Here is a 25,825-nt window from a genome sequence, read left to right as displayed (position 1 = left end):
CATCTCACCCTGTTAAATGCAGTTGAGTGGCTTTGTTTCTAACAATCTGATACATAAGTAACTGAATTGATTCAGTGAATTAAATGTATATATTTTGTGTAGTATTCAGGTGTAAACTTGGTATAATTATGTGACCCCAGACTTGGGGTCTAACAGCCTAATTGTAATAAAATGTGATTATGTGATACTACATTTAAGAAGTGTTTTTACCAAATAAAACAATACTATAAATTAATTTCCACTGTTATAACATAGTTCTGAAAATTCAACTCTAATGAGGAACTTCCCAGAGAATAAGTGTCTGAACTGAATTCTCACTGCAAGAGTTTATATACTATATTTCTGTATTCATCACTGAAAGCAGTGCAGGTGAAATTCTGTTTTACTTATTTTCATGTAGAAAAAAAGAATTTCACAGAAGCTATAGAAAATGACTGGGGTAAAAATAAAGATAAAATAGATTTATTCTCAGAGAAACAAAAAGAAAAAATCCTTTCTGAAGGCTGTCTTAACTGGAATGGAAAAACTCACTTTATAATACATCATTTTATTACTAACATATCCCCAGATAAGCAAGTTTGGATGAAATAAGGCTTTTTTATGCAGTACTATAGCACAGAAGCATCTCTCAAGTATGGCAATGCTTTTGCAATTAAAAACTGCAATTTCAGGTAGGAAAACTGAGTTCCTGTGATCTAGGTGCAGGGACAGTATTTTAATACACATTACTTTTCTAACAAAGACTGAAAACAGTTCATAATAGGATTCAAAGTCCTAATTACAAAATTACAATTTTGAGTCCTGACCCCCCTGCCCTAATCCATTACAGACTGCATTAGCCATATTTAACCATAAACTGTCCTATCATCCAACAGGAAAAATTGTTTTCATAATGACTTTAATTCTCTAATGTTATAGCATTCAAGCTTAGTTATGGTGCCCTAGTTCACTCACTGCACAGTCAAGTACTGTGGTATTTTGTAACAGGATTTGAAGAAGATCCATTGACTGTGCAGTTTGAAAAACCCTGTATCTTCAGATACTTACAGAGACTGGTCTGTACCACAGTTGAAAAGTGTGTTTAATTTTTTTGTTTGGACTCAATAAAAATTTACAGTAGTAACAGAAAAGTTTTTATAAAATTATTCCTATCATCACAAGCAAGGAATGTCAAAAACTACACACAAAAAAGGAATGTACACCAAACTGCTCATGATTAAATCTTGGTCATTATTTAGACAAGTGATATTAATAATACTGGGAATAATGAAACATCAATCTTAATACTGAAGATAGCAACTTCACAGAATAGATGTTAAGCAATTTAATTGTTAAACAATTTAATTTGATGAGAGCCTTACAAAAGAAAATAGCAGCCCCAAATAGCTTGTGGGGAAAAAAGTGAACATCCAGTGTATCAAACAGGTCATACTATATATATATATGCCAACAGTTCCCCATAATTTACATGACCTTTACATATTATTAGGGCTTATAAAATACTGTTCATGGTACTTAAACATAAACAAAAAAAAAAAATCCAGCTGTTTGCCCAACAGATTAATAGATACAAGAAACTCAGGTCTGCAGCATTGAGCTTAACACAGAGAATGATCTCACATGTTTACATCCTGTTAAGGTCTGTGAACAGTTTCCAGTTCAGTACAGAAAAACAGATGTGATGCAGCACTTAGCCAAATGTGAGAACAGGCACAGAGAAGAACTTGCACAACACAACACTTCCAGACTCTTGAGAGAATTCATAAGGTTTCTGCAAGATGGAGATTTATTGCCCATTTACAATGAACACATGTTAATTACAAGACAAATATAATAATTAACCATACAAGCTCTTGAATTGTACAAAGATACTAATTTCTCATGGTTGATGTGCATTGTTAAAAACAGTGCTAGCTTAAGAGACCTTTGCAAAGATGCAGTGCAAGCCCCTGCAGTTACAAGGGGACGTGACTGAACAGGTAAGACACAGATTCACCATTGTGTGTCCTTCGAATTGCCTCTGCCAGGATCATGGAAATGTCAATAAACTGAAAGAAAAATTGAGAAGAAAAATTTGATGGCACGCTAAGAGCAATAAACTGTGCAGTTTACAAACATATAAACAAACATTCCATCTACCTTTGTAGCCTTTATTTCTAGAAAGTAACATAACACTAAGGCTTAGGCATTGAACATACACATAAAAACAGCAATAATACCAAGTAAGAACTCAAAAATTGAGTAAGAAACCATTGACTAGGATCACTGAACAGTCATATTGTTGAGTAGTTCTGACAAAGGGCATGTTGTCAAAAAGCCCCACTATTCTTGCCATCAGATGGCAGTGTCTGCTTGGCATAAATACAGTTTAAAGGAAGTACACCTTTTGAAGTGCTTGCCTTGTTTCAATAAATACCAAATATTAAGCTTTTAAAAAATCCAATAATACATTTAAAATCTCAATATTTTATGCTTTTCTCCACTCTGTACTAAGGAAAATGTCCAAATGGGACACATGACTTTCCAGAACAATTTCATTTGTGTTTTTCAAGAAAACAAAGTTGTCTAAGATTTCTGTGGCCTCCTCAACAGAATAACTAAGTTCCTACATGGAAATATTGAATGATTAATATTGATTAAAATAAAAAGAAAAAAGAAACCAGTCAATTTTCCATTGGTCTTTCACAATCAAGCTTATTCAGGGCGTGGCAAATACCAAATATTTTTAAGTGCTCTATTACATTACCTGAATCCCCTCAAAACAGTTCTTTAGCATGCTTTAGCAAAATGTATTGCAAACAATGTATTTAAGAATATTAATTTTGTCTCAAGGCACAAATCCGAGCACCAGTGAGCAGTCAAACACAAAGACTGAGTCTAAAGAAGTGATATAAAAATACCACTGTACCTGTATTTTTGGGCAATGCTTCATTTTCTCCTCTTGGGGGATTGTGTTAGTTACCACAACAGCCTCAAACGATGCATTATTGATCCGAGAGAGGGCAGGACCAGAAAAGATACCATGTGTCAGAATGGCATAAACCTTAGTAGCCCCAGCAGACATTAACCTGTAGAACACACAAAAATAGCATGCTGTGATCCATGTTTACATACATGGCTATAGATGAAGATAGATGCAAGTCTCTAAAATACATTTTATTTACAAAGTTCTACATATAAAATATACAAATATCTGAATTAGTCTGTAGATAACTTGAAAAAGTTTGAATTGTCTCAGAAAAATCCCCAACAAAAATTATAATTAAATTTAAAAGTTCTTATTTGCAGCAGTGGTACTGATCTATAACACTGCACTTTTTTGACTATATCAGCACAACATAAAAATGAAGTCCAGTACAAGCTTTCTATCTTAACCAGAAAAAAAATAAGTAGGTTGGATGGCAGCATTCACAACTCTATTGTGGCTCCATTATTGTCCACCTTTATTTTCATTTGCAATTCAAACAGTTCTGCTTGGAAGGAGTTTCTAAGGAAGAAGAAATGTTAATGATTAAAAGCCTAGCTTTCTGCAAGGTTGTGGGAAGACATGCTGCTGATCCAAGCACACAGTGAAGTGAAGCATGAAGAGGAAAAAAAGTATAAATCAAAAGAACTAGAACACCTTGTGAATAAGTCAAAATATCCTAATTTAATTTCTAATGGCCTCAATGCCTCCAGATGCATTTGTCCTACCTGCTTCTCTAGCCTTAGAAACTGAGGCTCTGAGGAATGACATTTTATCAAATCATCACAAAGCCTCAGGAGGAAGCATAAGAGGGGAATAAAACCCCCAAACCACAGAAACATCATATTATTTTAAATGACTTAACAGAATTGAAGTTTTCTGGTCATTTTCTGCACTACTTTTAGTACCCACAGCCTACAAGGAGTATCCATTACAACAGGGTGAGTGTGTACCAAGTGTGTGCACTTGAGTTTGAACTGAAGCAAGCTGATCTGTTGTATCTGAAAATATATCTCTCAGGTCATCTGCTTGATATGCATCTAGGTTGCTGAGACAAAAAGAGTTGTAGGGAGTATTTTGGTGTGCAAGTCTAATTACACACAAAGTACATCCCACTTGGATTTGACATTAATGAAAAGCACTGGTTCATGCCAGAACACAGGGCAGCATCACTGACATCTCAGTGAACACTGCAGATACACTGAAGGTGATTGACAGTTTTAGAATTTGGTCTGTAGACATGTACTGTAGGTAAATAAAGAGTACTTCTTCCAAAACACGAAAGAAATAAAGGTTTTTGACAGGAATTAACTTCCTCTATGCACAAGAGTATGTTGGGTAGGCAATTTGTGATTTTGATCTGCAAAAGGCACAGCCTAAAAGAGTACTTTGAGATTTTGATGTACATTAGAATGCAGATGGCAAACTACATAACATCTCTGCAAAATTTCATCAATTTCCATGAAGATAAGAAACACAAGACTGTATGAATCCTCCTTCCATGAGTTTTTTGACATCCTTTATACAGGTGCAAACAGCAAGTCTGCAACTAAGGACTGTAAACTCATGGGATTACCTTTACTTGAAACCACCAAGAACAAAGTCTAGCTCACTTGTTGCTTTCATACTGTTTCCCACAGCATTCCCCTGTGGAAATTTGCATCTCATAGCTTGGACAGGTATACTTTTCACTGGGTAAAAAACTGGTTGGATGAATGGGCCCAGAAAGTGGTAGTGAATAAAGTTATATCCAGCTGGCAGCCAGTCACTGCTGAGGTTTCCCCAGGGCTAAACCCATTTGACATCTTTATCAGGGATCTGGACGAGCAGGTTGAGGGCAGCCTCAGTTAGATCTGCAGGTAACACCAGGCTGGGTGGTAGTGTTGATCTGCTGAGGGCAGGAAGGCTCTGCAGAGGGATCTGGACAGGCTGGATCAGTGGGCTGAGGCCATTAGTGTGGGGTTCCATAAGGCCAAGTGCTAGGTCCTGCACTTTGTCCACAACAACCCCATCAGAATTAGAAGTACTACAGGCTCAGGGAAGAGTGGCTGAAAAGCTGCCGGGGGGGAAAGGACCTGGGGTGCTGGTTGAGAACCAGATGAACATGAGCCAGCCCTACAACTAACCTGAAAAGAGCCAGATAAAGGCACCTGGAAACCCATAAATAATCCTTTCTACTTAGCACTTCTAGAGACTTAGTTAGGATAGAGGGTCTACATTCACAAGCTCCACTTCAAGAAGCAGAACAGCTGGAAGGAATCCAGAAGGCATCACAATTGAACAGAAGCCTACAAACCTTGTGGAAAGGCTGAATAAACTCAAGTTACTCAAATCTAGAGGGAAATGAGAACTCTTGAAGCAGCTTTCAGATAGAAGACAGGAAAACTTATGCTCACCTCCCCAGATGAAAAGGACAGGTAGTTTTATACTTAAGATGTACAGTGAAGATTAATGTTACATTTGCATTGGACAGTCTGGTGAAAATAGTTTTAAATCCAGTATAGCTTTGAGAAAGATTGCCTAAGGAGAGTGGAAAGGCTCCATGATGAGGTTCAAGGAAGGAATGATTTTTGAGCTGTTGTTTCTGCCTTGGAACTGTAAAGTGCACTAGATGGCCCAAGTCCTTTTCAAGTTATATGACATTTTATTTATTATGTGTTCTCCTAGGTACAGATCATGTATTTCTGTAATTATTTTCTCAATTTTATGTTCTAAAGAAGGACACAGCTGAATCACAGAACTGGGACCTATCAACTCAAAGGTCAGAGTCACTTTATACTACAGAGGTCAGGCTGGGTTATAGGCTTTGAGGACATCAGCTGGGCAGTGAGGCAGTGGGGCAGACCATAATAATACTTACTTGTCTGCTGCATGACATATTGTGCCACATGTGTCAGCCATATCATCAACAAGAATTGCTACTCTGTCTTTCACATCACCAACCAAGACCATTCTGTCCACTTCATTTGCCTTCTTTCTTTCCTTATGAATGAGAGCAAATTCCACATTCAGTCTGTCAGCAATTGAAGTAACCCTAAGTTACAGGAAGAAATACACCACATTTAGAGAACCATTTAAAAAGAAAAAACAATCATAGAGATGTATTTGTCACAAAACACAGCTTTTGTCTTCTGGCTTTCAAATTACCACTGCAAAAATTTTGCAAGGAATGAGACAGGTAGAAACAATCTTAATTCACTTCTAATAAATACAACCAGAGTATCTTAAGCTATACCCCAAAAATCAAGTTTTTAATTGAGTTGATTCTGGTTTTCTGTCATTAAGTGCCGGCTTTGAAAACATTTCTGTATTCACAAGCCTTTATTAAGCTGCTGCAATACTAGTCACACTAGGTAATTTAAAGTAGGAGAAAGTTAATTCTAAGCCTACGGGAATGTGCACTTTAACATTCTAACTGAAAATACCATTGCAGGATTTAAAACCAAGCCAAAGGGAAAAAAAACAAACAAGTTAATAATGATTAATAATTCTTTCCACAGTAGTTGACTAGTAATCAAGTAGCTTATTTCATTAATAATTCCCTTGGCATACATCTGCTTGACAAAGATCTTTTAAAACTCTTCAGGGTGACCCCTGGTGGCCAAACAAACTCCCAATAATAAACTTCACTTGTTACAGACTTCTGATTGCTTTCTTCCAGTTTGTTTAAAATAATAAAGTTCTTAGCTATAAAGAGAAAGGAATAAAAAATTCCATGATTTTTTCTAAATGCTGATGCAACCTTGTAGCCTGCCTATGCTATGCAGAATGTTGTTTACAAGGTTATTAGCATGCATGGTCAATAGAGAAAACAGTTTTGTTTCTTTACCACTTAAATAAGGAACTTTTAATTACTGTAGTTCAACAAATGAACGATAACAAAAAATCCAAAAATTCTGGTATTTTTTATGAACAGTGTAATTGCATAGCAAGTCTCAATACCTCAGAGGCACTAAGATATCAATAGAATTTCCATGCCTTGTTTCAGTTGCAACATCTAATGAGCTGGGGAAAAACCAAGCAAGAGGTAAGAAACAAAAGAGAATTCAAGTATTTTAAATGAGTTCAAGAAAATGGATTTATTTTAAATTCGTATTTACAGATTTAAATTATAAGATAATTCATGGTCAATTTTCACATTCTATTAATTTTTATTATGTTTTATTTTGAAGTTCTACACATTTTAAATGGAAAGGCCAAACAATTTTCTTTATATTTTATTACTGGAGGTGAAGGAGAAGCTATGAATTTCTTGAAGCAACATCTACCTCTACTTCACCAGAAGCTGGATGGTTGCATAACAACAGAAAAATAATAAAGATAGACTGTACTATCTATATTAAATATAGAGTGAGAGTGATCTTCAAACAATAAACTTTTATGATTAATTTGATAATGCACAAATATTTGGTAGGGGAAGAAATGCTGTCTTCTGACTTGAATTCTAAGCAAAGATTGCATTTTGTTTAAAAAACAAAACCAACATAAAAACCAAATGCAAAAATAACAGGATACTGATAGGAACGAAGAAGAAATGTAAGTGAGTGATCTTTTAGAATGCTTTCTATGTTCATTACATCCTTAACTTGATTAATCTAAAAAGAAACAACTAGAAGTTCTACTCAGGTTTTTTTCCCTAAAAATCATTACAGCATGAACACTCACAACAGACTCAAGGACTTCAATTAAAATCAAATTACGACAGTCTTTCACACTTTTCCCCACACTACATTTCAGACATTTAAATTGCTGTGGGCTTACAGGAGTCTTACTTCATTTGTCTTTTTTTCCCTCTGCAGCAGCAGCATGAGCAATAAAACCTGAGAATAAGCATTTTGCCTCAGTGGCATGTTTTATGACCTCACCAGCCAGTCTGCTTCTGAGTTTTGGCATTGGTTTATGCTCAATCAATACCAAATAAAACAGAGTCTGCTAAATGAGTAACATATGCTGTGAATGAAGAAAGCCTCCAATGAACTACATTTTCTATTTTTACTCTTCATCAATTAAACTTTCATTCCCTTTTTCTAGTATTTATAGTGCAAAACTTGGGCTCAGCAGGTTTACATCTGGAATGCAATAATGCAAAACAAAAAGAAATACAGTCAAGCAAGCTCTTACCTAAATGCCAGCAGGTACAGTGGGAATAGGCCAGATGCTTTGACAGAGAAGGGAAGCTTAGGCAATTCCAGAGCGAAGCAGGAAGAGGTGCAGCAACTTGACTAAAGAAGCAAGCAGCAGGAAAAATCTCTTCCCTCTGGTGGAGGGATTCAGCTAATGAGATCATATCCAGGGAGAGAGAAAAATATCTTCTTTAGAGAATAGAAAGCTCCTGAACGTTTTCAAGCATGAACAGCATTGGAAGAACTAGTTGTTCTGTTTGCAGCTGGATTCATCAGTGATGTACCCTGTATCTTGCACAATTCATAGAGGAATATAGAAGACTAGACAAACTAGATCATTAACCACTAACTATATGTAAATCTAATTGTTTTAGGCTTGTATAGTACCTTTTTGCACCACCTGCATCAGGTGAGACTATGATACAGTTTCTCCATTCAGGAATGTTCTCTTTAATCCACTGCAGGACTGCAGGTTCTGCATACAGGTTATCTACTGGAATGTCAAAGAAACCCTAGTCCAAAAGAGAAAGAGTTTCATGAATATGTGTTTGTATCTTCCCTGGAACAAAGGCAAAGAATCAAACCTTTCCCTTCCATGAATGGTAGAACTTCATTAGTATTTTACACTGGTCTAATTCTACTTTTCATACTACTCTTTTCATAAATGCTGCTGAAGTCAAGTAAATACTAAGTTCCTTAGTATTAAGAACACTTAGGAATATTTACTAAGATCTTTAAAAATATCACCCAAGAATAGTGAAAAAGAAAACAGATGTTCTCAATTGATAAAAAAATCAGAAAAGATTATCACCTTCAGGCACTCAAGTGAATTCATGCCAGTGAAAAGCTCTCAAAAAATCCAGTGAATAATACTCAACTTCCATAAATTTCAACTGCTTGACAGTAACAGCAGTATTTCACCATGGAGAGGATTCAAACTAAAATGGAATCTTTGTACAAGTTGTAAAAACAAGAACTCTGGTTTAGACTTTTTTATTTATGTGATAGCCATCTAGCATAATAAGAAATTCTGATTAAATTGAGTGCCAGAACTGAAATAAAGAGTGTTTTCTATAAAAAGTAAGTTCTCTTAAAACAAGGTACACATGAGAATGACAAATTATGTCTGCTCTGTGTCTGAAGCAAAGGTTTTGTGATTTGCTGGATTCAGCAGTAAGCTAGATAAGGGTTGCCAGGCTCCATCTGCACTTCTTTTAAGAAAATATTACACCCTTGGCTGTAACAACAAAACTCTACCTAGGGCAACACTACAATCTCTGACAAGGCTAAGATTAAGAGAATTTGACCCAAGCCAGGATATTTTATGTTCCGGAAGCTCTTACATTAGACTTAGCAAATTCTACCAAAGACAAATGCACAAATATTTGAAATAACTGCAAAATCACCCCATAAAATAGAGACTGGTCTCTTTCTACGAAGGAATTTAATTAGAAACAGATATCAAGACTTTCTCTGAACCCTCACAGATCTGTACATATCCTTTCCCAATAATGACCAAAACCCCAGAGGACTACTATCAGCTTGTCCCATTAACTCAGTAGAGCTTCTAGGCACAACAGGTTAGAAGCAGCAGTTACCTGGATCTGGGAAGCATGCAGGTCCATGGTGATGATGTGGTCAGCCCCTGCAACTGACAGCATGTTGGCAACAAGTTTTGCAGAGATTGGTGCACGGCTCTGAGGAATAAAGCACAAATGTTTACATTAAAAAAAAAAAAAATTGACTAGATGCAAGGAATTAGAAGATTAGTTATTTTTTCCTTTGTAGTATTTGGAATCTAGATATGAAAAGCTTCAGAACTTTAGCCAAACCAGCCTGTCAATCCTGCTACTAGGGTTTTGTTTTGAAACTCAGTAAAGCATTTAGGAATATCTAAACCAGTTTGCACAGTCTGCCTAATAATGCTCTGTATTAAAGAGATAAAATTTGGGATATAGTTTTCAAATTCTTCTACTTAAAATTTTAGCTAACTTTTTCATAGCAGAAGGACAATCTTTACTTCTCTAAGCCTCTACTCTGCATAGTAAACACTCAATTCTATCTTGTTCTAAGAAACATTGCAAAATCCAAAGATCAAAGGCAAAATGAACCCAACTTTTGAGAACACTGCTTTAAAAGAATGTTAGTATTAAGCATTTCTTCATAACACAGTAAAGCTTGCAGCAGATCCTTGTTTGCAGGGGTCTTTTACACTGACTTTTTTTTTTAATTTATATTTAATTCCTGGATGCAATTAGGAGTCTAGAACTCCCAAAAGGGACAGGGGAATATGAAGAAATCTGAAGCAGAAAGAATGAAAGAAGAACAAAAATCTTATTAGAAAAGTTAATGCCAATGTCAAGAGGTTTTTAAAAGCATCAAGGATGCAAAATAAACAAATAAGAAAAAAAAAGGCAACTATGACTGGAGGATACCTCATTCTTTTTTTAGCTACTCCAAGGTTTCTTCATTTTTTCAAGCTCTGTAAAATCCTTTGTCTCCCTAGACAGTTTTCTCTGTCTTACTATTTTCTAAACAATAACTTTGCACTAACACTAAACAAAACCTCCTACTTTCTTTTGCTAATCTTTAAATAAGGCTAATAGCTGGCAATGACATTAGCATGAAGGCAGAACTGCAAGTCAGAGTTTCCACCTCAGTATCAGACTGTTTTCTGCTGGCACAGTATTCTCTCCTGCTACATCTCTTTATCAAACAGTCTCATTTCACCTCCCAGGAACTTCCTCTCCTTCCAGCCCATACACACAATCACAGAGTACCTCTGCTTTCCTTCCATTGGTGCTCAAGGGCATCAGTGCCAATGAGCTGAATCACTGACAATCTAGCCTGGATGCTTTTCCATCTGTGTCCTATCAGGAAGCCAGCATTTTCATCAAAACTCTTCCTAGTTTAGGTGGACACTGGGAATTTCTCTATTTTAACCTGCAGATTGACAACACACTTCCAGAATAGAAACTGAGATACTGCAGCCTCGTTTTATGGCCAGATCAAATTTATCACCATCATTACCGAAATCCTTCATTTTGAAAATCATCCCTTTTGGGTCTTGTGTTTCACAGAACATCACCACCATTTTGTCTGTGTAAGACAGAGAGCAGATGCAATAGCCAGCACTTCCCTAGATCTCAGCAATTCAGATGCACATCACTCCCAGCTTCAGCACAGCTGATTTTCCACTTACAAAGGACAACACTGCTCTTCATTTCAGTTCAGCTCTGTAAGTTGTCCAAAGCTTTCTGGATATTTCTATTATTAGTAGCAAATTTTTGTTCATGCCATTTGAATTTCTGATCACTTCAGCTCATTTTAGCATCTGACATTTCTAAGCTGGACTTCAAAATATTCTCAAATCTCTGTCAACATCTAACAAAATTAGTATTTAGTATCTACTCTTGTCATTCTATTGCAGTATTCTCTTACCAGTTCTTTGCAAAGATCTAGTTTAATTCCTCCACTAAGCTGCACTAACAGGTAAATCTGAAATGAGAGGTTTGCTCTCCTGGTTGTACTATCCTACCTTTCCAGGTTACACACTTCCCTTGTGCTGTACACTAGGACTTGTCTGAACCAACAGCCAGGTGAGTCAGCTCAAACAGAAGAGAAAGGAAAAGAAAATGGCCAACCAGACCAGTCCCACTGGTAAAAACAAGCAACTAGCTCCAGCTAGCAGCTAAAGGCAAATTACATTCTTTTCAGAACATGGTTTTGGCATTTCCACTCCATCCAGCACACTGAATTTTGTCTATTTTTTTCATTTCTGTTCAATGTGGACACCATTCAGTTTGTCTCATGTATCAATATCATGAGTACCACCATCATAAGAAACCCCAAATAAAATACTTTCCTGCACCCCATCCTAATGCATACATTACCAGTTGGCACTTCTTTCAGCTGCTGGCCTTTCAGGCTGCCTTCCCAGAAGGAAGAACTTGAAGTTTTACCACTAAGTAACTTCTTTTAGCAGATATGCAGACATCACAGATTGTCTACATGTTGGTGGACAGAGGGTCTTGGAAGGAAAGATAGCCAGACACCAGTACCTGTTTCTTAAGAATGGGCTAATAGGAGATTAAGACAAAAGAAGCTTGCAGCTGACAGTTTCCTTTACACAAAATTGTGCATTAAAAGAAAAACCCACATGGCACATTTAAGCTTTGCTTGCTTGCACAGAAAGTAAGTTTTGTACTACAATATGATGCAAATGGAAGATTATTTTAAAATAAAAAAAAAAAAGTATATTCATGGGAACCTCAGATAACCTGGCCTCATTATTCATAAACTTGGATGGCAGAGGTAGATGAGAAGGCATGATTTTCCTTATAAAGTACTTTGTAAGGTTTGCTTCTGATGAGAGAACACAGATTTACAATATTCATTGTTCAATTCTTTGATGTAATTTTAGATTATTTTCAGAATTAGTAGTGTGAAATGCAGCATTAGATTATGTACAGAAACTAGATTGTTAAAAAATCACTTGAATTACCAGTGGCAGGGGGAATCCATAAAGCTAATATAAACAACCTCACAAGAGTAACTGTGCAAAGGACACATAGCTGAAAATAAAAGTTGTCCTTCAAGATCAAAGCTCTGTCGCCTTTAAGCATCTTAGTAAATTGTCTTGCTCAATATTCATCACATGCACAGTGAATGAAAAAAAAAAAAAAAAAAAAAATGGGGAATCAAAGAAAGCCCAAAGATTTATAATTGGAACTTTCACTTCCAAGAAAGCCAGTTGTGAAGTGTATGGATACTAAATGTTCATTAATGCATTACCCAAATTTATAATTTCAAAAGTGAGATATGCTTTGAAACCTCAGAAATTGACAGCCATTATCTTGAATGTCCAAATAATTTTTAAACTAGAATCTAGGGGTTTTCTTGTAGCAATTATTCCACTGGATTATTGTCATGGCCTAGGTGAAACACAACTGAAATCAAGAAGTGAAACTGAAAATGTTCCTAGTTATACATAATGTAACCCAGTAAGTTTCACCCTTTAAGGCCATATTAATGGAAATGCATAGTGTTAGGTAAAAAAAAAAAAAAAAAATACCTACCCAACGCTCCACGGATCCCTTCTACAAATCAAAAAAACAAAGTTACATCAGCTGTAGAACACCAATCTCACCTGTCACTGTACTTCTAACTTATCTCAAAGGCATCTCTGCAGCATCCTACATAAATGTGTCCTACCCACAGCTTGGAAGGCTGGCATAACTAGAGGATGCTTAAGTGCAGTCATAGTCAAAGCACAGAAACATCTGAGCTATTTTTAAGTTTAGCTAGCTTGTGCATCAGAAATAGCCTAGTTTAGGACAGCACTTGACTGAATCTAAATTAATATACTGACTTTTCCATCATTCTCAGTAACCTCATTTTTTTTTTTTTTTAATCTATTTCTCAATTCAAAGATAGTCTAGTTTTAGTGCTAAAATGTTCAGAGTAGATTAGGCCCTTTCCTTACATAAATAAATGGAGAGCACTTTCCTTGTTCTCAGGAATCATAACTGCACCAGAGCTACGACAAATACATGGTTATTTTAAGCAGCAAGGACTCAGTCTATTTAGTTTGTAATGAATTAAAGTCAATAACTTAAATTCAAACTAGAAAACAGCAACCATCTACTGAAGATTATACAGCTTCAGTTCACAGTCAAGCAAACTACAGCAATGTCTTTCCCATAGAAGAAAATCAGTGTACAATCACAGGAAGAAAATGGCTGGCACTTTACTGACACTTCAGGCAGCACACCAAGCTTGTGCACTCATGATGGGTCAAAGACCAAGGGATCTGATGCAAGCAGGAGGAAAGATGTCCCTGTCAACAGCTGCCCAATGTTGACAGCTGTATTATAGCTTATTTTGCAACATGGAGGTCAACTACCAAGGTTAATTTCCAAAGATGGCAAACATTTTCTCAATTGCAAAACTGAGGGGGGGAAAAAAACCCCCACAAACAACAACAACAAAAAATTTTGCCTACAGTTGTGGAATTCAGTGACACACAGAGAACAGTCTGGAAAAAAAAAAAATCTCAATCTCTATTAATCAAAATCACTTTCCTAGGCTATTCATTTTCAGATGGCATTTCTGAAATACAAAATTCTTCTCGATGGTATGCAGTGTGCCACCACACTGGGAGGTTAAAATGTCTCTGGAAGTCTGCCACGTGGAATTTGGGTAGCCTTGACAAGACAATTTAGATGCATGGAAATTTTGGAATATACTCATACTTTTCCCACACCAAGAACTTAGAGGATGATACAGCAGAACTTCCCTATAAGAACTGGGAAATCAAAACATAGTGAGATGCTTTCCCTTCTTTTCACCAAAATGCTTACTGGTATTCTTTCAAGGTCTCTTGAACTTTAGATCTTTTGATATCAAGTATTTCACCCCTTCTGATCAAGGGAAAGCATCATCCACTACAAAACACAGAAAAATGAAGTACCAAGAGATGTAGGCAAAGAATAGGGTCCTACTTTTTAATTCCTGAATTCCATTTTTGGAAGTATAAGAAGCAGACCTTCATAGTAGTAGAATGGTATTACAGAGCCTGCACTTAAATAATTATTATACCAGAAAATAAGTTTTTTTTTAGTTTTGTTCTTAGATATCACAGGCTGACTATTACATATTTTGTAGTAATCACTATTATATTTAGCTTCTCCATTACTTCATCCTGTTATGTTTTTTTATCTAAAAGAATATAAACACTAGCAGAAGGCTTGCAGAATGGTTTGCCTGATTCCAAAGTGAAAGAGAGGGGGCAGTCAATTTACAGGAAGTAAAGGAGAGAAGTTTCAAAAAAAATACAACCACTGCAATCCAATCTTTAAAGCCAAATTCACATTTCTTACTACTTCTTTTCAAGTGATCTTAGGTAAAATACTATTCATATAACCTGTCAAAGGGTTTTTTTTGTGTATATGTAGAGATAGAATGTCTAGTTCTCTACTTTTTAAAATCAGTCTCACTTCCCACAGAGAGTTTGTTACTGTGTCACCAACTTGGCTGAACTGGTGTATTTATCAGTTATGACAGATAAAATTCAGGAAAGGGGCAATAAAACCAGTAGAGCATTTATGGGGTTTCCATACAATTTCTTGTCTTCATAAATCAAAATAATTATTGCAGATATAAATATTAAAGGTATAATTTTCTAAATCTGTCTGGCAGCATAAAATAACATTTTTATTACTTTGTTATGTATTGTGGATTTTATCAGTTCCTTACATTCTGCTCTGTTTAACCATATAGGATAAAACCTACCTACATAATTACAGCATTTTGAATTTAATTCCATGCAATTAAAATGCTTAAAAAGGTGTACTCTGTATTAATAGGGATTTAAAAATACAAAAAACTTTGAAAAATCAGGATAAACAATCCCAATGTGGTTTCCTAGCAAAGTACTCTGCAATAGACCACACACATAAAATATACCTACTTCAGCATGTCAGTTATCAAAACACAAGCAAAAAGTAATTTATAGTCTCACTCCATTCACTTTTGGATAAAATAATTGAACATTTTACCAAGAGAAAATTATGGGGGGGAGAGGGGGAATCAAATATTTTGAATCACTTAAATGTTTATGAAAATTATGAATCTCCAAAAATTTCAAGTGAGCAATCTGAAGAGAAGCCTTCCAAAATGACACAATTCTTACCTACCTTGTCTTTCTTATCTTGCCTGGCATATGGAAAACATGGAATTACAGCAGTCACTCTGGAGGATGATGCAATCTTGCAGGCATTGATCATGATGAGTAGTTCCATTAAGTTGTCATTTATTTCTCCACAGCCACTCTGGATAATATACACATCTTCCCCTCTCACACTTTCACCAATCTCTACACTGAAAGAGCAGGAGACGATCATTTCAACACTTAAATTACTGCAAAATCATTACAAAGAAAAAAAAAAAAAGGAAAAAAAATAGAAAAAAAATCCAGAAAATCCAGAAAACTACCACAGGTTTTCTGTAAACTTCCCATTTAGAGCAGGATTACTTTTACAGTGATTTTGATTCAATATAAGCCAGTATGGTCTTCATCAGGCCAGCACCAACCAGCAGCTATAAAAACTACACAATGATGTTCAAGTGTTTTTAGAGGACAAAACACTATCAGAAAAACTAAGAAGGCTGCTAATCACCAGCTCAGCATGGCTCAACTCTCATGTTGTATCTGTCAGTTGTTCTGTTTGCTCTGACTCTGCTTACATGCTTTGGGTCCTTATGTATCTTAAGTTTTTTTTGTTCTTCCACAGATTTCAAGACAAATTCTGGGATCAATAACTGCTCACACTACAGAATTCAAAAATTAAATTCAGCTTAAACAGGAAAAATAAAACAAAACTGTTGAATGTGCATCCTTTCTCAATTCTAGATCCAAGCAAAAGACATTTACTGCTGAGCCACACTAACTTTTCACACCTGTTACTCCAAAAGTTACATATAAACATAACAGAAAACCTCTGGTTTTTTCCCTAAATCCATGTACAACATACATGAAACATACAGTACATAAACAATTAAGTGATCAGACCTTGCAAATCCATGCTCTACTATGTTAGTCTCAGTTATTAAACATTAGAATATATTGAACCCTTATTTAAAAGATTCTATCTTTGCCCAAGACACAAATAAGCAGAAGTTTCTGTCTGGAAACCATCCAAATGGGCCAGATGTGGGAAGAATAATTTCTTTAATGGGTCCTTCAATGCTGAGGCTTGCTCTAGTCAAACACAGTCCTAACAAGTTTTGTTTATCAGCTCCCAATGTGCTATGTAAGACTCATGAGCTTTCCACAGAAAGGAATTTACTGCTCTTAAGCATCTTAAATGATAAGCACACATTTGATTTATCACCAGCAAGATAGTTGAGTACATGCTCTCAGCTCCCCTACTTGAGTTCTCTGCTGTCCCAAACAAGCTCTATATAAATCCTGCCTTAATTTTTCTCCTTAACTGAATACATTTTTTGCCTAAGAATGCTACTAGCAGGATTTCTTAAGGTCAAAAGAAAGAAAATAATCAAACATCAGGTCTCTGGAAGATGAGGTGGTCAGGGTCATCATCTGCAGAATGTCAGGAAACCTTTTGGAAGCTTTCATCATTCCACAAAGACACAATTTTTTAGTCACAAAACTGTTGCTTCCTGATTGTCAACTTCCCTCTAAGTTTTTGATCAGTGGAATGAGGCTGTTCAGATAATACTGTTTTGATCAAAATATTTTCTTAGTTTGTTTCCCTTTTTGGAACTGAAAAAGTTTTGGTCAATATAACACTCAGTAAGACACTAAGTGTGATACACTGCTGGATAAACTAGCCAGGAGCCCTCCTGAGCACAAGCACAGCTCCACGTGAGGAATGCCCTCACCAGCTTACACATGTGGCCTCAGTCATTATTACAGCTCTGTGGTTATCGTGGCAGCTTTAAAAAATGCAAATTGCACCCTGACTCAGCAGTTACACAGACCTGCTTCACAATGAGTCGTGTCTCGTACCACACCGTTGGACTATGCCCAAAGAAAAATTATTTTATTACTTAGGGGAAAAAAAAAAAAAAAAAAAAAAAAGGAGCAGCTAATTTAGCAGTCTAACATTACATACTAGGAAAAAAAATTGGCTGAGTGACAAAAGTATAAAATCTTAATGTTCACTATATACTGAAAGAACACTTGGCATTGTTTTACTCTTTTTAAAAACTGTCACTTCTATGCACATCACTAAAAACCAACATTTTTCAGTAGGCCAAGGAATATACCTGCAGATAAATATAGGTCTGGTTAATACTGTGGACCTGAAGTGATGATTTTTCCATTGTTGCCATTAATTGTATTTTTTTCTTATGGTCTTGGGCTACCAATAAACATCATCTTGTAAACAACTTAGAAAACAAACATGCTACTTCTTTGTCTCTTAGTGCATTTGAAAAAGAAGTGTAGGTGTTTCTGAGGCCAGAATGACATACTTGTCACACACAAATGTGAGCAGCCACATTTCCCAGCCAACAAAAGAGAGCTGTGCAACAGATCAGTATCTCTTATTATCTACCTTCTCAAAGGTTGATATTCAGAGCTATTGTGTGGACTCAACAGACAAACACAGAGCTGCCTATTTCACCTTCCCTGAGCCAGAGAGAATAGATAACCAGGCATTGTGTTGCAAGTGTTCCATCAGATACAGCCTGTACTAACCACACTGGTGGGTTATTTTTTTGTTTGGTTGGTTGGTTTTTTGGTTTGTTTTTTTTTTAATTTTATTTTTTTTATGGAGAGAGGGTGGGGAATTGGCAGTTTGGATTTGTTTTTTTTCCCCCTGTCCCTTTCTGGTTTTTTTTTCCTTCATATTCAGGAAACCAATATGAGACTATAAACTATAGAATCAGGTGTTGTACTGAATTTTATTATATTCAAAATATTAAAATATATTATTAAAAATATTCAAATTTTTCAGAATTTGAATATTTTATTTGAAATATCTACTAGACAACACTAAGCTAACTGCAGTCAAACTCTGTGACAGTTATCTTATTAACATTACTACTAAATTCCCCCATCTATATCATGACCTTATTAACTGTGAGGTTATTTAAACAATTTCACATAAGCAGGACACAGAGGAAGGACACAAAAACAAGCTTTTGCCTCATTATTACAAGCTCTATTTGTTTTGTGCAATTCAATCAAATTCAGCTATTTGGTAACAGTTTAAATAAATTTCTGTTCAAGAAGAGTCAACAGAACCTGTACATTAAAAGCCCTGACACCACACAATTGTGTTTAAAAGGGAAATTTACAAAAATCAATAGCTCACAATAATAATTAACTCTGAGCCAGTTGCTTGGCATCCAGAAGCACGAGGCTCCAGCTGGGAAAGGTACACATAAGACAGGACAAGATGAATACCAAGTTTAGGTGTTGGTATCTGCCTTCAACTTTCAAAGGTGGATTTGAGAGTTCAATTTAATTAGTAGAAACTTGGACAGACTAATAACCCTGAATTAAGGATGCAGCATAAAACCCACTTAGGCTACAAACATATTTCAATGGTTGAAGCATCCATTAAGTAAAAATCAAAATCAGCAGACTGAGATCCTTTTGAGCTAGATTCATAGTGCATTCCCAACTGAACTTAGTGATAGAAATTATAGATTTGTACATCCTAACTAAAAACCAAACAGCTGAGGGGATACAGGAGATTAAGCATGTAGAGCCAAACTACAAAGGTAAATAATGCAAATACATAAGTAGGATGTTCAAATCCTACACTTACAAGGACTCTATGTATTTTTTAAAAATAATTACAGCAGATTAAGTTTCTAGCCATGCTTATAAAAAGTAAGATTTCTCAAGCAAATTAGATGATAAAAAAAATATATTTACAAAAAAAGTAGATGTGTACATCAGGCCTTTTCAACACACAGAGAAGAGGCCAAAAAATGAAGGTCTAGAGTCCTCATACAGTGTACAAATGAATCAATATCTCAAAGTGATCAAACAAATCCACATGCTGAGTTGGCAATTCATTGAAACCCAGCCAATGGGAAGCACTGAGCAGGAGGGTGTGTTTGACCTCTTACCTTTGGGAACACATCTCGCAGAGTAAAGTCTTTCAATGCAAGAGTTTCAACTTACTGGGCAAATATTTCAACTGACACGATGTTCCATAAAGCAGGAACCAGCAAAGCCCAAAGCAACAAAGAAGCAATAAAAATGCCAGAGTTGGTTTGAAGTCTATAGGGACCCCAAATCTCCATGGTCTCCCCCATTTCACTAACAGTTCCAAGACAAACTCCCTCCTCTATCTCCATTAACAACTGCCCAGTTCCAATGCAGAGCACTGGTAGGGTAAACACCAGAAGATAGGAAATATCTTGCTACCCTCCACTCTGGCACACAGCCTGCCACCACAAAATAAAAACACCTTTTCTTCAGCAAGTTTAACAGCATGCAGTCCAAAAACTACCCTCCAAAATTTGGAAACAAATGCCTAACAAACCTGAACATGTGCAAAATCTCTTCAAAGGCTGAGTACCAAACTCTGCACTTAAGGACACCTTAGGGACTGTCAGCCATTATTTACATCACATTCATATCAGGGCTTTTTTTTTTGGTTTTGTTTTGTTTGTTTTTTTTTTAAGGGCTGGATAGATGGTGTTGCGGTTTTTTGGTTTCTTTTTTTTTTTTTTTTTTTTTTTTTTAGCATCTACACAAAGATAAAAGTGCACAATACATGGCAATGTCAAAAAAGTGGAAGTCTCAAACAAAAGCTTTAAAGACCTGGAGCCTTTCCCAATTCAAACAAACGAACAATGCAATACATGGCCATATTTGCTGCATCTTCAATTCCCTATACAAACAAAACACTGTTGTGGCTTTAACACATACAGTGCTTTAACACACAGTCCAGAAACAATTTTTACCTTCTTCAACCAAGCTGGTAAAATCTGTTTCTCCAGCCTCCTCTTGCCCTTGACAGGGTAAATTAGCTGAGAGGGGAAGAGCTGCCCCCACTGAGAGGGGCAGACCACAACCAGCCCAGCTGGGAATCACTTACTCAGCAGCTGGGCAGTGTGAAGAGACTTCACATCCCAGAGTGCCCCTAGTCCCTACTGTCTTCAACTGTTCCAACACCAGTTTGTGACCTGAGCTTGCTCATTCCATGATCAGGGATCTGCAAACACCATAACACCATAACTCAGTGAGGTGATACAGCTCATGGCTCCACACCAGCTGAACCCAAAGGAACCAGGTTACATGGGCTGCAGTGAGGTCATGTCTCATCTGAGAGAGCTGCAGGACAAGGATGCTGATGGAGAGATAAAAAGGAAGCCAAGTGACAAATTGTAAATCTCTAAGATAAAAGTTTTCAGGTTTGGTCTTGATTTTTTTTAGTTATTACTTAATGGAACAAACTGGTTTCATTTCCCCATTTACTGTGAAATGTAGACTCAAATCCATCCTGGACTGAATTCTCCAGGGAAACATCAGCTACTTTTTCCTAACTTCCAAGATCAAATATCAGCCCACAACATCCAGTTTAATTTACTCAAAAGAAAATGGCTCTTATAACATCAGCACAGCTTTTGCCATACAGCAGGCAATGCCCATTTGTAGTCATTCCATATTTCCTTCTGTAAAAGCTAAAGGATAATCACTTTATTTGATGTTTCTGAAACAGTCTAACTTCAGCAGCTGAGCAGACCTATGGGTAGGAACCCTTCAAATCCACATGTGCCAGGCAGGACTTCAATTCCCTTCCTCTTGGATCAAGAAAATCTCCAAGACTCACTTCAGCCAGTGAATCTGAGAGCAAGAAGCCAGGAATCTCACAGGAATAGGTGGCAGCACTAACATCTTTCACCAGGAAAAATGTGTGCAGAAGAATGTCACCTATGAGTAGTTTCTTCATTTTGAGAATAACATGTATTTCAAGAGCAGAGTTAAAATAAATAGTCTTTAAAGAAGGAAGAATACCCTATCTTGTAAGAAAACAAAAGTATTTACAAAGTAATAAATTTAATAATATTTTTTCAATTGACTCACCAAAAATGTCTGCACTGGGGTTTAATTTTACTCAGAAGGTGGCATTTGAAGACAATTCTGCAAAAAGCTTCAGAGTGTTTAATATCTGTATGCATCTGCTACATGTCAAACAGTTTCATGATGCTGAGGCTACAACAGCCATCCCTGTTTAAGGACTTCCATTCCTTTCTTCTTCCTCCAGCCTCAAAACTGCTGATGACAGTTGGCTTGTGGGCTTTGAGGAAGATAAACTGACTAAGCCCCCACTGCAGCCCTTGTGATTTTGCCAGATAAATAAGGTGGTGCCACCCAAAGCTCCTACATGACACTGTGGCTGGCACTCAACTGACACACAAGCTATGAATAATAACAGTTATCATCCACAACCAGAGGAGCTCTGGTGCTGCTTTTTGCTTGATTTTAGTAGCCAGGTGAAGGAAAGCATTTCCATAGAGTTTAAGGGGAAGGAGGAAAAAAACTGGAGCAGTGACTGAGCCTGCTAGCAACTTCCCCCACTTTCTTAGCACAGACATTATATTTACCAGCTACAGAACCTGAAAGAATATTGATTGCCTAAATCAGAAGAGGACTGTGATATTATTGCTAGGTACACCAGACTCTGTACAGGTAAAAATGAGAAGTCTTTCCCATTTTAAATGTTCTGGAGCTGTAAACATACAGGCAATGACTATTTACCATAGCACTTCTCAGTGATGGTCCTTCCTCTGTCTAAACTCAGCATCAGTTTCTCAAACCCACCTACAGCTGCTGAGAGATGGGACTGAAATCCAAGTCCTGTTTGACTTGAAATATAATGCAAAATATTTAATAACTCTTCTCTCCACTCTATTCTGCAAGCCAGACTACAGCTCTCAAGGAAAAGGCTTCCAGGACTTTTTGCAAGTATTTAAGCCTGAGGCTGCACACAGTTATCAATTTACACATCATTTATACTTAAGGGAAAGCAGCAAACAGCAAAACAGTTTTGAAGAAAAGGTAAATCTTCTGTGCAACTTGCTAACTTAACAGATCTGACAGAGCAAGAGTTTAACCCTCAGGCCCAGGCTTATCTGTTTGCATGGGGGATTGCTGGAGTGCCACTGGAAGGTTTAAGGTTCTTTGAGCTTTTTAACTGTCAGGTTTTATATTCTGCAATACTGCAAGTGTATTTCATAATGCCAGTACACTTGTTTATACATTTAAAAATGGAATAAAAAAGAAAAAAAAAAGTACTGTGCTGAAGGTCACTGTATATAGGAAGAAGTAATTTTTGCTTACATGACTTAGCAGTATAGACAGAAAATCCAGATGCCTCAGGAAAGAGCCCCTTGGCATAAGTATCAACTTAATCTGTAGTTTAATTTCAAATACATTGTCAAGGGAATCTCTTACTACTATTGCTGCTTTTTGTTTTTTTTTTTGTTAAGAACATTAGTCCAGAAAACTGGAAAGTCAACATCTAGAAGGATGCTGGTGTAAGTTGCTAAGAATATTAAAAAAAATTACCTGAAATATTATACAGTGGGTACAACTTTACATGATGAAGGGAAAACAGGAAATTCAGATTAGACTCCCAAAAGAAGGAAGTTGTAATACAAAACAAAAACAAAATAAAACCCAAACACTTAAAGGTTTAAAATATTAAGGCATTTTAGTTCAGGGAATAAAAAAAAAATAAAAGAGATAATGTCAGCCTTGCCATGTTGCAACAGAAGCAACCAGAAATAATGTTTCTAATAAATGTATTTCGCATATCTGTACTACATCACTACTTGCCTAAAAAACTAAATTGGCACTACTAAATTACCTGAACCACTGAGTCACCACTACCTTCTTTTTAATGGCAGAAAGAATATTCCATACCTGGAAAAACAGGTGTATTCTGAAGCCCAGAATTTAATTAACTTACCTTATAAAATAAATATTCAAACTGTGGAGATAAATCTCTACCTTGGATGAAATCTAAATCAACTTAGTTCTGCTGTTTGCTATGTTTAAAGCATAGATTAAGATAAGTGTCTCTGGAGAACAAACATTTAAAAAAAATAGACAAGTTAGCAAGAAAGTCATGCAACCAAATACACAAGTTAAGTTTTATCATGCAGAAAGGAGATCAAAGAGCAATAAAGTGAGTATGGAGCTGGAAAGAATTGAGAGAAGATTTAAGCTTTCATTTAATCAGGAATGAATAGAAGAGTTAGAGTGTGCAAACATTAGATTGCATAAACACCAATGGAAGAGGGTTTATAGTAATGCCAGTGAGCATAACTAGAACAAGAGCAACTGCACTGAGAATGCAAAACTGTAGACAGAAAAGAAGGACAAGCTTTGTGAGAGCAATTTTAGAACACATCATGTTAATCTTTCAAAGGAGGCAATGAAAACATGCTTTTTCAGGAGACTCAGAATAAGAAGTGATAAAAATAAACACATAAGAACCTCAGAGACCAGCCAGCTACTTACAGCAGGAACTTGTGGCAGCCTAGACTCACATACCTATACAGAGAGGCAGCTGCAGTCTGACCAGCTCATGGGGTGAACATAAATACCACTGTCACCTCAGCTGAAAATCCTTCGTTAAAATTGAGCAAATTAAACATGTGGGTCAGAAAGCTAAGATGACACACTAGTAAAGAGAGGCAATATTGATAGAAAAAGCATTGGCAAGTACATTGTCAGACTCCAGGTCTGAGAGCAAGCTGTCCTCATGGTTTCACACAGGATTTTTTGCACTGTTATCAAAGTCATTTTCTGTGTTTGGCTGGCCAGGAACCTGGTGTGACTGCACTTTCAGAGTAAGCCAAGGCCATCAAACTTGCAGCACTCTCATGCAAGACCATCAGTCTTGGGCCAGGGAGTGGAGCCCCACAGAAGCTGCAACGGGTCCACCACACACACACCTGGCTGCTAGTGCAAAATAAACGCCAGTCACAACAAATTCTGCAAGTGCAATTTGACCTTTTTAGATTTTAAACCAGCATCACCATCCTGTTCTTATATCTGCCTGTATGCAGACCTACTTACAAAAATGCATGGCATACTGCAGTTTATACAACAAAGTTTGTTTTTGTTTTTTTGGTTTTTTTTTTTTTTTTGTTTTGTCAGCTGTGTAGCTAATTATCAGCGAGCACCTGAATGGCAGGCGGACCATTCCCCCCGCACGGGAGGGAGGATGCTCTCCCCGGCCAGGGAGCTGCCGAGCGGGGCGGCACAAACCGGGACAGCTCCGGCGCGGTGCCCGCGCTCCGAGCAAGGAGCAAAGGAGGGGAGCAAACAGGAGCGAGTGCCGGGCACGACACACCGGACACAGCGCGGCTGCACCGGCACCGAGCCTTCCGAGCGCGGGGCAGCACCCGCCGCCAGCCCCGGGTGACAGCGGCCAGCCCCGGGTGACAGCGGGGCGGTGACACCGGCCAGCCCCGGGTGACAGCGGGGCGGTGACACCGGCCAGCCCCGGGTGACACCGGGGCGGGTGACACCGGCCAGCCCCGGGTGACAGCGGGGCGGTGACACCGGCCAGCCCCGGGTGACATCGGCCAGCCCCGGGTGACAGCGGGGCGGGTGACACCGGCCAGCCCCGGTGACATCGGCCAGCCCCGGGTGACAGCGGGGCGGGTGACACCGGCCAGCCCAGGGTGACAGCGGGGCGGGTGATATCGGCCAGCCCCGGGTGACACCGGAGCGATGACACCGGCCAGCCCCGGGTGACAGCGGGGCGGTGACACCGGAGCGGTGACACCGGAGCAAGAAGCGCCGCTGCAGCCGCGGGGGTGTGTCCGTGCTGTGTCCCTGCTGTGTCCGTGCTGTGTCCCTGCTGTGTCCCTGCTGTGTCCGTGCGGTGTCCGTGACGCCAGCGGGGCGTGTGAGCGAGACACGCGGCGGGGGCCGGGGCCGGGGCCGGGGCACGCACCTGGTCTCCTGGTTGCTGAACTTCTTGGTGACCACCTTGCCCAGCTCCAGGCCGAGCCGGTCCGCCACCCGCTGGGACAGGTCGTGGTGGGAGCTGCCGCTGAAGAGCACGATGTTGGGCATGGCGGGGCTGCGGGCGGGCTGGCGGGGCCGGGCTGCGGAGAGGAGCGCGGGCAGCGCGGAGCGCGGAGAAATAGCGGCGGTGCGGGCCCGCCCCTGCCCTGCGCTGCCCCTGCCCTGCCCTGCCGGCAGCGGGAGGGACCGGGGCGGGGC

General features: G+C 38.1%; 1 protein-coding gene across 2 annotated transcripts; it reads right to left on the bottom strand.

The window, feature by feature from the left end:
- Positions 1-1,763: 1,763 nt before the first annotated feature.
- On the bottom strand, positions 1,764-25,825 carry PRPS2 (phosphoribosyl pyrophosphate synthetase 2). 2 transcript variants are annotated; one of them, XM_056502599.1, is made up of 8 exons: positions 25,554-25,825; positions 15,786-15,969; positions 13,167-13,187; positions 9,687-9,785; positions 8,476-8,600; positions 5,826-5,999; positions 2,909-3,068; positions 1,764-2,048 (listed from the first exon to the last, which is right to left on the bottom strand). In XM_056502599.1, the coding sequence occupies exons 1-8, from the start codon at positions 25,673-25,675 to the stop codon at positions 1,956-1,958; spliced, it is 978 nt and encodes a 325-aa protein (XP_056358574.1). In that variant the 5' UTR covers positions 25,676-25,825; the 3' UTR covers positions 1,764-1,955. The 2 variants fall into 2 exon arrangements, with proteins under 2 accessions (XP_056358574.1, XP_056358583.1); XM_056502608.1 differs by lacking the exon at positions 13,167-13,187.

Source organism: Oenanthe melanoleuca, chromosome 1, assembly GCF_029582105.1.
Source record: "Oenanthe melanoleuca isolate GR-GAL-2019-014 chromosome 1, OMel1.0, whole genome shotgun sequence".
NCBI lineage: Eukaryota > Metazoa > Chordata > Aves > Passeriformes > Muscicapidae > Oenanthe > Oenanthe melanoleuca.
Note: the sequence above shows the minus strand (reverse complement) of the source record. Positions and strands in the feature narration are given on the sequence as shown.